Source organism: Stenella coeruleoalba (assembly GCF_951394435.1).
Source record: "Stenella coeruleoalba genome assembly, chromosome: 5".
Taxonomy (NCBI): Eukaryota; Metazoa; Chordata; class Mammalia; order Artiodactyla; family Delphinidae; genus Stenella; species Stenella coeruleoalba.
Genome location: NC_137150.1, coordinates 136,392,591 through 136,407,460, shown reverse-complemented (window position 1 = coordinate 136,407,460; position 14,870 = coordinate 136,392,591). Strand labels below are relative to the sequence as shown.

The 14,870-nt window shown below is 38.4% G+C and overlaps 1 protein-coding gene across 14 annotated transcripts in view; it reads right to left on the bottom strand.

Moving 5' to 3' along the window:
• TTC3 (tetratricopeptide repeat domain 3) overlaps nt 1-14,870 on the bottom strand; it is a 146,188-nt gene that overhangs the window by 59,925 nt on the left and 71,393 nt on the right. For all 14 annotated transcript variants that reach the window (XM_079922753.1, XM_079922746.1, XM_079922748.1 and 11 more), the window contains 9 exons: nt 13,550-13,672; nt 12,685-12,786; nt 10,735-10,827; nt 10,011-10,075; nt 8,886-9,022; nt 7,015-7,341; nt 4,629-4,880; nt 1,860-1,906; nt 822-878 (listed from right to left, as the gene is read on the bottom strand). In XM_079922753.1, coding sequence (XP_079778879.1) covers nt 822-878; nt 1,860-1,906; nt 4,629-4,880; nt 7,015-7,341; nt 8,886-9,022; nt 10,011-10,075; nt 10,735-10,827; nt 12,685-12,786; nt 13,550-13,672 — 1,203 coding nt within the window. The remainder of the gene's footprint in view (nt 1-821; nt 879-1,859; nt 1,907-4,628; nt 4,881-7,014; nt 7,342-8,885; nt 9,023-10,010; nt 10,076-10,734; nt 10,828-12,684; nt 12,787-13,549; nt 13,673-14,870) is intronic.

The window sequence follows — 14,870 nt, the reverse complement described above, 5'->3', positions numbered from 1 at the left end:
AGGTAGCTTCTAACGCTCTAAAATTTTTTTAATTATCACTGTTTAAACTCTCATTTTAGATAAACTAAAGACATATAGTCAAAGATAAAAAGTTTTATTGGAACTTATAAGCTGCTCTCATCCTCCCCTAATATTTGTTCACTTTTTCAACCCCTGCCCCCTATTTGATCCCCCAAATACATAAGAGCCACGAAGAACCCACCATAAGATTTAAAAATAATGCCCTAGTTATCTCATGTGCCTGAAGCAGAGCTTTAGGTGAGAGGAAGGAAGGGAGCCTTTCAATTCTGAGATTCTGTCATGATGATTAGTATTCAGTATCTTTATTTTGAATGTTTTAGATAATAATTCTATTAGTTATTAATAATAGGTATCATGTCTTGTCATACAGATAATGACACTAAGTAAGGCACACGGAAGTCAAGTAACTTGCCCAAGGTCACACAGATAATAAAAATAATAACAGTTGGTAGAACCAAGATAAGAACCCAGGTCTGCCTGATGCCAAAGCAGCCTTGGTCCCATTGCTCTATGACCAGCCATACAAAGTCCTACATTATGACAATGATTTCACCAGGAAATATCTAGAAAATAAAAAGGACAATAAAGAGTCTCTTTCAAGAATTACTTATATATGACATGAACCTTAAACTTCCTCAAAATGTAGAAGACTGCCAAAACATCTTTAGACGAAAGCCTAGAAATTCTTTCTCTACAAAATACTTCAAAATATCCCAAGAATTGGTTAATTCTTATTTATATTTATTTATATATTCAATTAATTATTTTGGACAAGAATCAATACAGAAAATACTCCATACCTTTGAATCTTTTGGCTTCTTTTTCTTGCCTTTGTTTTTTATCTTGGTAGAATTAAACTAAAACATAAAAATTATTGAACATTCATATAACAGCATTATGAAGCTGCCATGTATTATAAAGATACCATACTGATTTTCACAGACTAGTCCTAAGCTGAAGTACATGAAATGTTTAACAAAAATTAACACTATAGTGTGTTAAGCCCTAGTGTTTTGATTTATAACAGAAAATAAGAAAAAGTTAAATGATGCCTAATGCTATAACTAAAATTAAATTGTTCCAACCTAACACGTTGTACCCATTTTAAACAAGGTTTATGTCATTTCAAGGAATTAACCAGACTTATTAAGTAATTCCAGTTATATGCTGATCATATTTTAATGATTTTCCTTTTACGAAACCAAACTCAACATTCTACAGCTGGCCAGACACCAGGGCACAAACAATGAATTCAGAAGAAGCATTTACTTCCCATGGGCTATGTGAGCTGTGTTTCTACAGTTAGCCAGACAGTGTCTAACAGAGTGGGCTAAGACAACGTTTCAAGTATAGATGACTTGATCCTAAAAATCAGTAAACAAGTATCTTTCTGACTGAAAACTGCCACAAACTACTAAGGAAGACAACTCTGGAATTATTTTAACTTAAGCTCAATTGTAAGCCACTCAAAGCAAAGTCCATTTGTTTTCCTTACAGAGCAAAACATTGCAATTTTAATCATTACAGATAACGTTTCATTTTTATGCCAGCAGATGACTCAAGAACTCCTTTCCTGTATCTATGATTAACATTTATTAGTTGTGAAAACTTATGGACATTGTCTAATTTAAACTTCAGAGTGTGCTGACTGTTGTTCCAATTCCAAGAGGAAGATGGGGATTAACTTTCTAAGGAAATCGTACACGTTATCCAGAAGTCCTCAAGATTTGGTTCTGGAGCGCCTCTTGTGATGTAAACAAACACTGGCCTGGGTCCTCCTCTCTTCCTTTGGCTGACATGAATTAGAACGTAACATTGAAAGTGATCAAATAACTTACTGGCACATCACCACTGTCCTGTTTCCTTAATACAGTGCACCGGCTGTCTGTAGGAAGATACAGATGGTTTTGTGAGGAAACAAAATGTTTATATTGCCACAGGATACACTAAAGCCTTAAAGAAAACCACCCCAGATACTACTGACATCCACTATGTTCTACTCCTTATTTGGCTTTGAGGTAAGTTTAGCTTAGAAACCAGGAGCAAAATGGCTAACTCATCGGAAAACCAACTACAAAGAACCACAAAATTTCAATCCAATTCAGCATAATTTGACTGCTTTCTAGGCACCGAACTCTGTGCTAGGTGCAGGGAATACAGAAATGTATAGAGAAGTCCCTGCCATCGATAACCTCATGTTCTGCAAGCTACACAGAGGCAAACACCCATAGCTCAGTGTGCTAAATGCCACAGCAAACAGTGGAAACAAGCTGACAGAATAATAAAGTCTTCAAGGGGAGTGGCCTGAGTCAGGGGTCAGGGAGGGATGTGGGGAGGAGGGGACTTGAACAAGTTAGACTTGAAATGAACAAGCAGAGGGGTGAGATGTGAGCAAGGAAAGCTCACATCCAAATGCAGGTTTGGACACAGTAGGAAGTGGGGTGTATATTCAAAGGGCAGATGGGGTGAGCGCTAATGAACCCAGACAGACAAGGTGAATTGTTTGTAGGCAAAATGAAGCAAGTGCTTCCCAAACAAAATACTTATAGGATCAGACAGATGTTCTAGAAGAGTCACTAACAGCAACATAAGAGAAAGATTTGGAGTAGGAGGGTCAGAAGCATGGAGACCAGTTTGGAGGCTACTGCAATCATGGAAAGATTATTAAGATCCTGGCCTAGGGAAGCGGAGGTAGACACGGAAGGGCAGATCAAAAATAAAGCTTATTTGAATTGGCAACAAACTAGACATGGGGTAACAGGCAAGAGGAAGGGTGGAGACCAGTTTCAGAGTTTTCCTGCTTAAAAACAATATTAAAACATTATTATCTGAGATAACCAGGAAAAACAGGTCTCTAGAGATACAAGTGGCTTAAGCCATATTGCTCTTAATGGGTCTCTTGGCCATCTACACAGAAATTCCAACAGGGAAATACGCATGCAGGATCCAGGAGAGTTTGGGTCTCCCAATTATCACGGCATTGGTGATATTATTGAGCACTCCTATTTACAAGATCAGTGGATTTTGAAGTTTTAAGAAATACAGTCATTCCTTTAAATGAAAGGAGACAAAATTGAAAATGTCTGGGATGAGGGTGAGAGGCACAAGTAGTGAACTTGAAAATCTGTTGGCTGGTCATTTGGCTGGTGGCTTCCAACCCTATGACTAAAAGCAGAGAAATAGTCACAACTGGATGGACTGTATATTTTAGGTATAGAACACAAGAATCAGGGAAAACACATAATGAGAGGGTTGGGTCCTTTTTAGTTATCTTGTGTGATCCAAACATGCATTGAGTTTTGTAAGCTCAGTCCCAGAACAGCGTTTTATTACCAGCAGCAGCAAACTGATGGCAATAAATTCAGGCTATCAAGAAGCATGTCACCTCCAGTCATGAAGCAGTGTCCTAGGAAAATAAAGTCACCTATATTTGAGAACCACAACAAAAGTAAGCTTTTCGGTTCCTTATACTGCATTTGAACTTCATAATGCATAACATTTTTGTACAAGGCCAGACCTTTTCATGTACCCTTTAAAACAAATGGCACAAAATTTGAAAGTCTAACTCCTGACAATATATAAGCAGACTTCTGATGCTAAGGGAAAAGGTGGGGGGCAGGGGCGAGGCGTTATCCTAAGAGATACATGCAGTACCAAAGACAAGAAATTTAAATTAATCTAGAATCTAAGAATATTAAAATTCTGAACAAAACAGAATCACACAGATCACTGGCTCCAATTCCTCATTTTAATGATGAAGAAACTAACATTCAAGAGAAGTTAAAGAATTAACTACTAGTTAACCTATTCTGCCAAACTGGACTCCATGCCATTATCCAAGCAGCCCCCTCAAGTCCCCTCCACCCTGTCTCTAATTCTGGATGTCAACCTGTCAAATTCCACCTCCATGTTCAAAGCTGGACTTGGACTCTACCCCTGCACCAAGGCTTTCCTCCTCCCCGAGGAGAACCCCTCAGCACTTTTTCTGGTCCTCTCTTCTCCCATATTAGTTATCTGTATATTCATTTTACTGCCTTTTCTGAAACATAAGGTCCTTGAGGGCAGAGACTAGCGTAAGCATTTCTGAATTCCTTGTTAACACCTAGCACAGGGCCTTGAAGCAGTAGTAAAAGAAAGTTTCTAATTAATTGAGTTAGGAAGGTAGCTGGGCCACAGCCTACTTTTCTTGACTCCCAGCTCTAGGCTCTTCCCACTACAATACATATCCTATCTGTTCTAGATTCTGCAAGCGTCACCTACTTCTGCAGGCCAATGTTTTCTTGAATGCTACAAATCAAGCCATTTCCTAAGAAACGCCATCCCTTTGATATACAATCTCTGCCATGACACTGTGAAAATACCTACGATGAGAATAGTATGGTGTACAGTCCGTGTAATGTATCCATCTGAATATCTCTACAACACTTAACTCCACAGAGTAAGAAGGCTTTATGACATTTAAAAAAAAATCACTATTCTTAACACTAATTTCCCCAAATAAGCCAGTTGTACCATAATAATTTTCATTATTTTCTTTAAGTATTTAAGTAAGCTAGATCCTTTGGAGATTTTTTCTAAGATTAGATATAAACTGCAAGTCCACATACCCATTATATCAAAGAATTCATCCAAAGCATTCTGCAGTGCTGGGAACTTGTCTCTGTGTTCTTCCAGCAGCCATATTAAACATCGCGCTTCCTTCAGTGACGCTGGCTCACAGAAATAATCAAGCTGCTTTCCTTCTATAGAGCCTAGTTTATGACCATATTTCTCATTCCAGAGAAAAGTCATGATGCTAAAATCAAGCTCCTTGAGAGCGGCCCCATAACGAGAAAAAAAAGGTCCTGTGGCATCTAAGCCTATAATAAAAACAAAACCCAAGTCAGAAGAAGGGGAAAATTATTTGCTGTAAAGTCACATTCAGTTTCACATCTCTGAAAGCAGTTCTACTACAGTTTGCTTACATTTTCAGTGAAAACATTCAAATAATGGAGAACGAACTTGTTCAAGCTATTATGCATTTTAGAAACACCATTTCACATTAATATGTTAACTATAATAATTCTTATCTATGAGTTGAACAAGGTAGGCCAAAGGTTTCTATTAATATAGTTTTTATCAGACCTAGAAGATAAAATGAATTAAATGCCTTTAAAAGGCATTTTTAAAGGCATTAAATTCCTTTAAAAATATTACAATACCTTTTTCACTACTTCGCAATGATTTGCATTCCAATTAGTTTAATTCCAAATTGGAATTTGCATTCCAATTATTAAGCTGACAAGGTTTTACAATGCTTTTCTGCATATGCTCCATAAGAACAAAATACCAATAATATACAGAACTTGCCAAGTACCTATAAAACAGAAAATGGGCGAACTCCTCACCCAACACCCAAGAACTACACCTTATCCCCCAAAATATCACGGCTCCTTACCCTCCTCACAAGATGCGAGGTGGTCACTATTCCCGCTTTTATCCCTCCCTTCTCCAACTCAGAAAAAGGGGTGGCTGCAACCTCACACGCCACTACTGAAAGGTGAACACCTGCTACCTACTAACACAGCCGCCAAAAAGCAAGGATTGGCTCTGTTCTCTCCCCCGACACGCGTCTAACACAGGATGGACCACAGTTTCTCAGTCCGCAAATGAAGCAGAGATTGCCAAGTTAAAATTACCCTGGACAGCTGTTTCTTCCAGATGAAACAGTTAGCTTTGCAGAAGTCATGTTACATGAAAAATTAGTGTATTTAAACACCAGAATCAGGGATCACATAAAATACTCATACAAGGTTCAAGGGAATCAGCAATGAAGAAATACCACATTCACATCTCCATCTATGGCTCACATCAAAGCATGTGCTCGTTAAGGGGAAGGGAGCAGATCACACCTAGTACTGAAACGTTAACCCCCGCTCCCACTGCATTTAAACTAGGCTCTTCGTTAAATATAGCAGGTTAAAGTAAGACATAACTTTATAATTTACTTGTCTGATTGTCAGTAGACACTAATAGCAATCATCACTTAGGTGAAATTGTCCGGGGCCAGAAACCCATGGAGATGTATGCTCAACACAGCACCATTTAGTTATCAACTACACCAAGTTTGCTGCCATCTTACTTCGTCTCTACTGACAGAAACATATCAATATATTCTCCAAAACCCTGGAATTCTATCAGCTCCATGGCTCTAAGGCAGGTCAGGCAGGCTCTCTCTATAGACCGCTGCTGAAAGCCCTGCCCTGCTGTGGCTCCCACCAGCCTTTTTACCCAGCAGGTGCCAAGTGAATCATCCACAGCACTAGGCAGCAGCCAACCTGGTCACCAGGACAAACAAGGCCCTGGTACCAGAAGAGATCACCATCTAGTTTAGTCAACAACTCTCTCTGCAGCTGCCTTCTGCAGTCCTTAGGTGGCTTTGGTCAAAAAGCCTGCTTGGGAGGTTCTTCCTCAACCGCATTAGGAAAATCAGGGCAGAGGACCAGAATGTTATGACCCTGTGATTCACAACACTGAAAGTCAACCCCAGGGTATTTCTCCCTTAATCCTTAGATACAGATTTGCCCCAGGTGATCCTAAGCAATTAGTTCCATCCACTCTTTCCTGGAAATTCTCCACTAAGGAATGTGACTACTAAACTGCACGATCCCAGAGGGCACTCCCCAGCAGCTGACTCCAGGGGGTGCTATCTACCCATGGTTGTACCTAGTATTCACGTACTTTACACAAGGACAAACAGTTCTGCATAACATAGGACTGGATTTTCTTACTGACTGAACTTCCCTGTGTTTCTACCTTATACAAAAGCATATTGTAACCCCTCCATAAAGTAACCTAAAAATTGTGAGTTGGGGGAAACAGCATTTTTAACCATACAAACTTGTGGTTCTACATTTTAAAAAATCATAAATGATGATAGGAAAATGAGACAGGATTCAGAGGCCTACGTTTATCCTTCCTATGAAACTGCATCTCTAGAATTAAGTGACGTACCAAAGCTATTAAGTTTTTGGATCCAGGTGGCTAATTTTGGTTCCACTTCTTTAAGTTCACTCAAAACATGCAGAAACACCCTTGTCTTTACTCTATTCTTTTCTTGAACCAGATGACAAATGACATAGTCCACTGCTTCATTCAGAAAATTTCTGCTAGAAAAACAGGTTGTGTAGTCTTCTGTGGTTAAAACTTTCCAAGAAAGCAACTCTTTGAGAAGCTTGGAAGTATTCAGTATCCCGGACTTAATCTTGTCAGCATACTGCTTTATGCACTGCAGAATTCTGTCATCAAGGAACTGGCAACTCTGAACACTGTCTACAGTTTCTACGGATAAATAACAGTGGTCAGTAAAAAGGAGAAAGAGAAACAATTTGCAAAAATATAAACTCAGAAAAAATTAACATAACATTACACAGCAATATAAAACATGACTCATATATTCTTTATGTTGTTTTAAATAGCCTAAGAAATTTTAAATTAGGAATATAAATAAAATATTTAACACCTTTAAAAGGTATGAAAGTTGACATTAAATCGAACATATCAAATACCTTATTTCCTTCACTTGTACCACTCATCTAAAAATCCTAACTGAGCCTCATCAACTACCCAAACTTTATATTCAGTAAATATGCTTCATGCATGAATGCAAAGCGTTTTTTCCTGGAGTTGAAGGGATCATTTCTTCAAGTATAAATACAATTAACATTTGGTAGTTACTGTATGTTATTCATCTTATTGTTGAATCCTAAATCACAGACCTGTGGAATCATTGATTCCAAGCTGGGAAATATCTCAGAAGTTCATCTTCCCACCCAGGCATTTCCCCCTAAAAATGGCCATTTAGCCTCTTGAAGCTAAGACAATAAATTAAATACAAAAAATATATATATATAAAATAATAATGTTCACTAAAAATTTTTTCGGTAGGAAAGATAACTGTGATTGATTTGTGAAACATTAATGGAATACTAGATGAAAAATAAAGACAACAAGAGGAAATATTTCATTTTGGGAAGAGCCATCACAGTAGAAAATGAGAACAATGTACTTCAACTCAAAACTGAAAGCATGCCTGGGGCTATAACGTACAGTATGGTGACTATAGTTAATAATACTGTTTTCCGTATTTGCATGTAGATCTTGAAAGTTCTCGTGAAAAAAAAATTCTGTATGTATGGTGATGGATGTTAACTGAACTTACCTGTGGTAATCATTTTGCAATATATACAAATTTCAAATCATTATGTTGTACACCTGAAACTATACCTCAATTAAAAAGAAAAAAAAAAAAACTCGACCCCCGCCCCAAACCTGAAAGTAAATATGTCCACAGAAACAGTAAATTACTGAGACCGCTCCCATGTTGATCAGGGAATGCTGACAAGACAGGTGTAAAACAGAAGGCTGGATTAGGTAATCTCTCTGGCACCTAGTATGAACCGCTTCTTTATTTGAACTCAGCATATTTCAGATAATCAGTGGCTAATTTACAGTTCAACGTTTCAGAACTTAAATCTGTGTAGCAGGGTTTACAAACCACTGTCAAACATACAATAGGAATTTCAGATATTATTCTCACATGCACTTTGGAGATAAGGAAATGGACAGAGTGTCAGTTTGCCCTGAGTTAGTGGCAGGGTAGCGTTTTCAATCCCTGTATATTGCTTCTAAATTCAATGTTCCTTACACCAACCCCCTCCCCACCTCAGTGTAAATCAGAAGATGGTGATAAAATCAAAATGCCAACGGAAATCTAAATTTCAATTCAATAACAATTAACATAAGGCCCAGCAAGATGAATATTTATATTTACACTTTTAAGCAAAAATACATCATTATTATCATGACTTGGACTCCCAGCATACCTTTCTGCTCTTCAATTTTAGGTGGATTACTTTCCCTTAAGTCCTCTTCCAATCTTTCTTGTGCTAATTTTTTTGCTTCCTTTTTTTGGATCTTCCGCTTCAATTTTTTGTCTTCTTTCAGTCTTAACTTCTCTAGGCTGATAAGTATTTACAATTAGTCATAACTCACCTTTGTTATAAACTCAATTAACTATTTTCCTTTGCCTAGTGTAAGTTACAAGTTTCCTTTTTTAGTTAAAACTTGGCCTATATCTTCTGTTCAATACCAAAAACTTTTGAGACGTGGTCAGTTCAGTCAAAACAAGTGTACTTGTTTCCTGAAAACAAGAACCTCAATGACTGAGTGACTTCTAATTAAGGATGGCATGTACAGATCATGCAGATGTTATTTCCATGTATTTGAGTTACTGCTTAGGGTAAACAAGAATAGTAAAAATGACTCTGCAAGGTAATACATGTAAATACTCATTTCCACAGTAAAATATTATTTTCACAACCCAATAATGGCCCACAACACCAGAATTTGGTCAATATGGTTACAACAAGTTCTCCTCAACAAATAATTCTGTTCATCTTTTCTTCTGCTCTTTCCTGGTCACCAATGATGAAAAAAATCACTTCTTAAAATGGAAAGCAAGAAGCAGGACCAAAAAGAAAAGAAAAAAGGATTGGAATTATTTGATCTGAACAAGAAGATATAGAAATGAATAATTTTGACAGTTCACTGAATATTTCAGGGTGAGAAACAGTCACTGGTTCAAAATGTTTGCTGAAGAGAGTAAAAGGAAAGATGCTTTTGGAATTAAAGTTTCAACAACAGAGAACTAAGTACATAATTTTTATCCAAATGCCAAATCTACTGAACATGTCATTTCATAGCTCAATTTCATAATTTTACTTATAAATTCAACTATTAAATAATGCTTTTTATTCAAGTTTTTAGCATTTAACCATTCTAGGCTAGTTCCCTTGAAAGTTATGAATACCCATAAAATTCACTTAAGAACCACTTATCTGGATATGTGTGCAGAGCCAATTTTAAAAACAGCATAATTTAGAAATCTGCATTTAACAGAATTATATTCTAATAGACATTATTAAGCTACTGATTATTAAAAATCTTACCTAGAACATTTCTGTTTCAGAATAGGTCTTGGAGGAACCTTTTCTTTAATGACTTTGTGTTCAAACTTTAAATAAAACAGACACATCCAAAATTTGTCTCATGCTCCCATGACATAAAGCACAAAACCACAAGTAACAAGCATTTCAGAAGCACACACAATGTTCAATTCGATAGGGAACAGTGATGATGTTCTGACCCAAACAAAAGCCCAGAAAACTTTAGCAAAACAATTTACTGAAAAGAGGAACAAGAGAGTAGACACAATTTAGGAAGCTTAAAAAAAAAATTAAGAGTAAGCAGAAGATCAAGTAAACTACAGATGTCATTACCACAACCCACTCCTGCCAACTCCCATACAGTGAGGCTAGAGGTAATCCCTCCAGACACTCTCCTCCCTCCCTAAGATCCCCCACCTCGCCAACACCCAAACATTTACTGGGAATTAACAAAATAAGGTTATTAAAAACAGTAAAAACAGTAAAACTAAAATGTAAAAGACCTCCTCCTCCTTTTAGGAGATAAAAGAATATGAGAATCCTTCAATGCACAGAAGCATTCTCACATCCTATTACTTCCTATAATTTCTTATATTAAGTAACCGCTTCTTTCCTAGAAAACACAAGATCCAAATAGTACAACTTCCATAAATTTAAATCATATTTTAAAAGGTATCAGGATTTTGTTTATTAATTTAAGGAGACTTCCCCTTTATTAAATACTTACTTCACATTTAACTTGACCACCACTGCTGAAGATGATAATCTTTGAAATGATTCCTTCACAGTCAGGAGTAAGACAAATTCCTTGCAGAAAATCCTATTTGATTAGAAAAAAAAAAGTGCTCCATCTCAGCATAAATCTATACACGTATTCCCTTTTAACCATCAGGAACAGTCAAAACGTGATCTAAAACCTCCTTCAGGGACGTGCCGTAAAGTCCCTGCTCGTTGCCATCTGACTTCCAGAGCCCCCAGCTGTAGGGGTGACCACGGGACTTGCTTTGTTTGCGTAAGGTGAGCTGACATGATGTACGCTACGTCCATGCAAAAGCTTTAAGAAACACTGAATGGACTGGCCATTGCTCTTTTCCCTCGGCCATAAGAACGTGTTCCAGTCACTCCTCAGCCTCAATTCAGAAACAAAGAACACAGCCACACAGACTGGAGCTGCCACAGCCCAACCCTGGACAACGAATGCAAAACTTCAGGACAAGTGACGCAAGCAAGGAACGAGCCTTTCTTACTGTAAGTCATAAGATATTTGAGTTACTTCAACACATCCTAGTGAAAGCGAATTTACAGAGGGTATTTCAACCCATGGGAATGGTAAGACCACTGAGGGCGAGGGCACAGCTAGAGGAGCTCAATTAAGGACAAAGACATAGCAGAAGTGACTCAATGACGGCAGCTATTTGGTCACATCATTACACCTCTAGTTAACGACATGAAAATGTGAGAATTTATTTCTACTAAACGTCAATAATTCCATTGCTAACGTTCACCTAGCACAACCACCTTAGTTTTTTTCCTCAGTAAGGATAGGGGTTTACCTGAGGCTTAGCAGCGTAGAAAAAGGTTTTCTTTCTTTAAGTCCATAGCTTATATGGATCAGAAACAAATTCTATCAATGCAAACAAGATTATTAAACTGTGACTGCTCTCAAAGTATATCTGGCTAATGGAATTAACATCATTATCTTGTTAATTAAGAGAAAACCCCAATTAGATGTGGCAGTACAAAATTTAAGTTGATTCCTCAGTACAAATTATCTCATCAAATTTTTTTAGAAATTATAAAATTTGAAGCCCCAATTCTACATCATAACATTAAAATCAGACATTTAAACTTTTTTTTTTTTTTTAAATTTTTTGCGGTACGCGGGCCTCTCACTGTTGTGGCCTCTCCCGTTGCGGAGCACAGGCTCCGGACGCGCAGGCTCAGCGGCCATGGCTCACGGGCCCAGCCGCTCCGCGGCATGTGGGATCTTCCTGGACCGGGGCACGAACCCGTGTCCCCTGCATCGGCAGGCGGACTCTCAACCACTGCGCCACCAGGGAAGCCCTAAACTTTTATTTTTGATCATAATATTTCCAATGTAAAAGGGGTTCAACAATTTATTAAAAGCCTCTATGGTTACTGCCCTTTACACTTGCATAAAATAAAAACAAAAACTGGGCTTCCCTGGTGGCGCAGTGGTTACGAATCCGCCTGCCAATGCAGGGAACATGGGTTTGAGCCCTGGTCTGGGAAGATCCCATATGCTGCAGAGCAACTAAGCCCGTGCGCCACAACTACTGAGCCTGCGCTCTAGAGCCCAAGAGCCGCAACTACTGAAGCCCGCACGCCTAGAGCCTGTGCTCCGCCACGAGAGAAGCCACTGCAGTGAGAAGCCCATGCACCACAACGAAGAGTAGCCTCCACTCGCCGCAACTAGAGAAAAGCCCACGTGCAGCAACGAAGACCCGATGCAGCCAAAAATAAAATAAATACGTTATAAAACAAAAACTGATTTTCTAACTTTATCATTAAATTTTTAATTTAATATTTTCTAATTATGTCTCATGCACAGGGAGGAATTCATATCCTCTTAAGACTTTTCCTAAAGATTTTTAGGGGAAAAAAATCAACATACAATAAGCATACTGAAAAATCCAGATAATCTTGTTAGCCTTACCTTGTCAATTTTATCATTAAATGTTGTTGTTTTTAACTTCTTCCAACAGTTCATGTGGAATTCTATTTTACAGTACTGGCAACAGCTGATTCGTATAAAACCCTACGGTTTAAAACAATTTTTAACTCACTTTTGAAAGATGTCTACACACACATTCTCTCTCTCTCTCACTCACTCACAACACATATTAAGATGGAGAGCTGTCTGCACTTACCTGGCAGACATAGCTAGATGCCACATTTCCTCCTGGGGGAGTGTAAGACTTCCGTACCCCAGACTGCCTAGTGCTGGAAACACTGAGCTTAACTGACATATTCATTTCCACAATTTACAGCTGCGTTATCCTTTACAATACCAAATATTTTATAAACTTTATCTCATCTGATCTACTAACCAGGGACAGTGAGCAGCTTCTATCTTCTTGAATAAGCTAAAGCCCAGGGTCTTACTCACTCAGTTCATTGCCAGACTTGGTCTCAGACTTAGGTCTCTAGGAGTTAATTCAATGATCAGAATGGCCTTCAGATTCTTGGACTCAAATTTTACAAGAAATTGGAATTGCAACAAATCAGGGGTACTAGCCTCCCTTTGTTCCCTGGGCTCCTAAAAATAGGCTAGAAAGAGGAAATGGAATCAGCTAACCTGCCTTCTCAGGTCACCGTCCCTGCCCTCGGTGTTTATTTCAGTGGCTCTGGGCCCCCATGTGAGATGATGTAGACTTAAGTCCAGGGGATGGGGAGGACAAGAGGACATAAAACTGCTGACAAGTCACAGTACTCAAGTGTCTCCAGTTACAGAATTTGTTCTGAATCCATTTAAAGGCACAATTCAGCAAGTTAAGGACCTAGTACATACTCATTAGTACCTTAAAGTCTGGATCAGTTATGTATATCTGGATTTTGGAATATCCACGGCACTTCTGATAGCAACAAATGGCATCCGGCACTGGAGGGAACCTGCATTCTTCAATAAATTTCTCTAACAGCATCTAAAACAAAAATAAACAAAAATGATACGACTACAACACTAATTCAACAATAAAATGTTTGTGATTTCAATAACCTCTTGCCATCAAAATATTTTCAGCACAGAAAGGACCAAATGCCTTTTAGCCAAGAACTACATACAACTTTTAAAGTTTTTCCTTCTAGCTTCCCTGGTGGCGCAGTGGTTGAGAGTCTGCCTGCCGATGCAGGGGACACGGGTTTGTGCCCCGGTCCGGGAAGAGGCACAACAGTGAGAGGCCCGCATAACGCAAAAAAAAAAAAAAAAAAAAAAAAAAGTTGTTCCTTCTAGAGAGAGGCTGATACAGAGACATGCCAAGAGACAAAGATGGGAAAAAAAGGGCTAATCAACAAATTTTCAAAATTTCAGACTCTGAATCAAAATCTTATCCTGTGTTATAATCATCAGGCCTCATTTTACACTACATACCTTTTAGAAATCTCCTTCAAGCATTCACAGGGAGTCAAATGAGGTAGAATAACCCTTAGGGCTCTACTGTTCTCCTTCCCAATGTCATTTCACCTAGGACCCCACCACTGTCATCCATCTACCTCCCTGAACCCCTGCCCCCTGTGCCTGTTCATCACCTGGAGAATTACACCACTGCCCCCGAAGCCCCCGAGACTCATGCCACGCTTCCAGTGCTGGCTGTCCGTTATCAGTAGTTCCTGTGCCTCCACTCCAATCCAGTAGAAAGAGAGGAAAATCCAACAATCCCTACGTTTAGTTTTATTTTTTATACCAGCTTTGTTGAGATATAATTCATATACCATACAATTTACACATTTAAAGTGTACAGTTCCGTGGTTTTTTTAGTATATTCGGAGTTGTATAACTATCACGATAACCTAAAATTAGAACATTTCACCATGCGGCAAGAAACCCCATACCCATTAGCAATCCCTCCCCAACCTTCCTCAACCCCCTAGCCCACTAATCTACTACCTGTCTTCACATATAGATTTTCCTATTCTGGAGATTTCAGATAAACAGAATCATACAGTATGTGGCCTTTCATGTCTGGTTTCTGTCACTGATATTCAATTATATGGATATACCACATTTTATTTAACCATTCAGCAGTTGACGGACACTTTGAGCTGTTTCCACTTTTTGACTATTGTGAATAATACTGCTATGAACATTCATGTACAAGTTTTTGCGAGAACATGTTTTCCTGT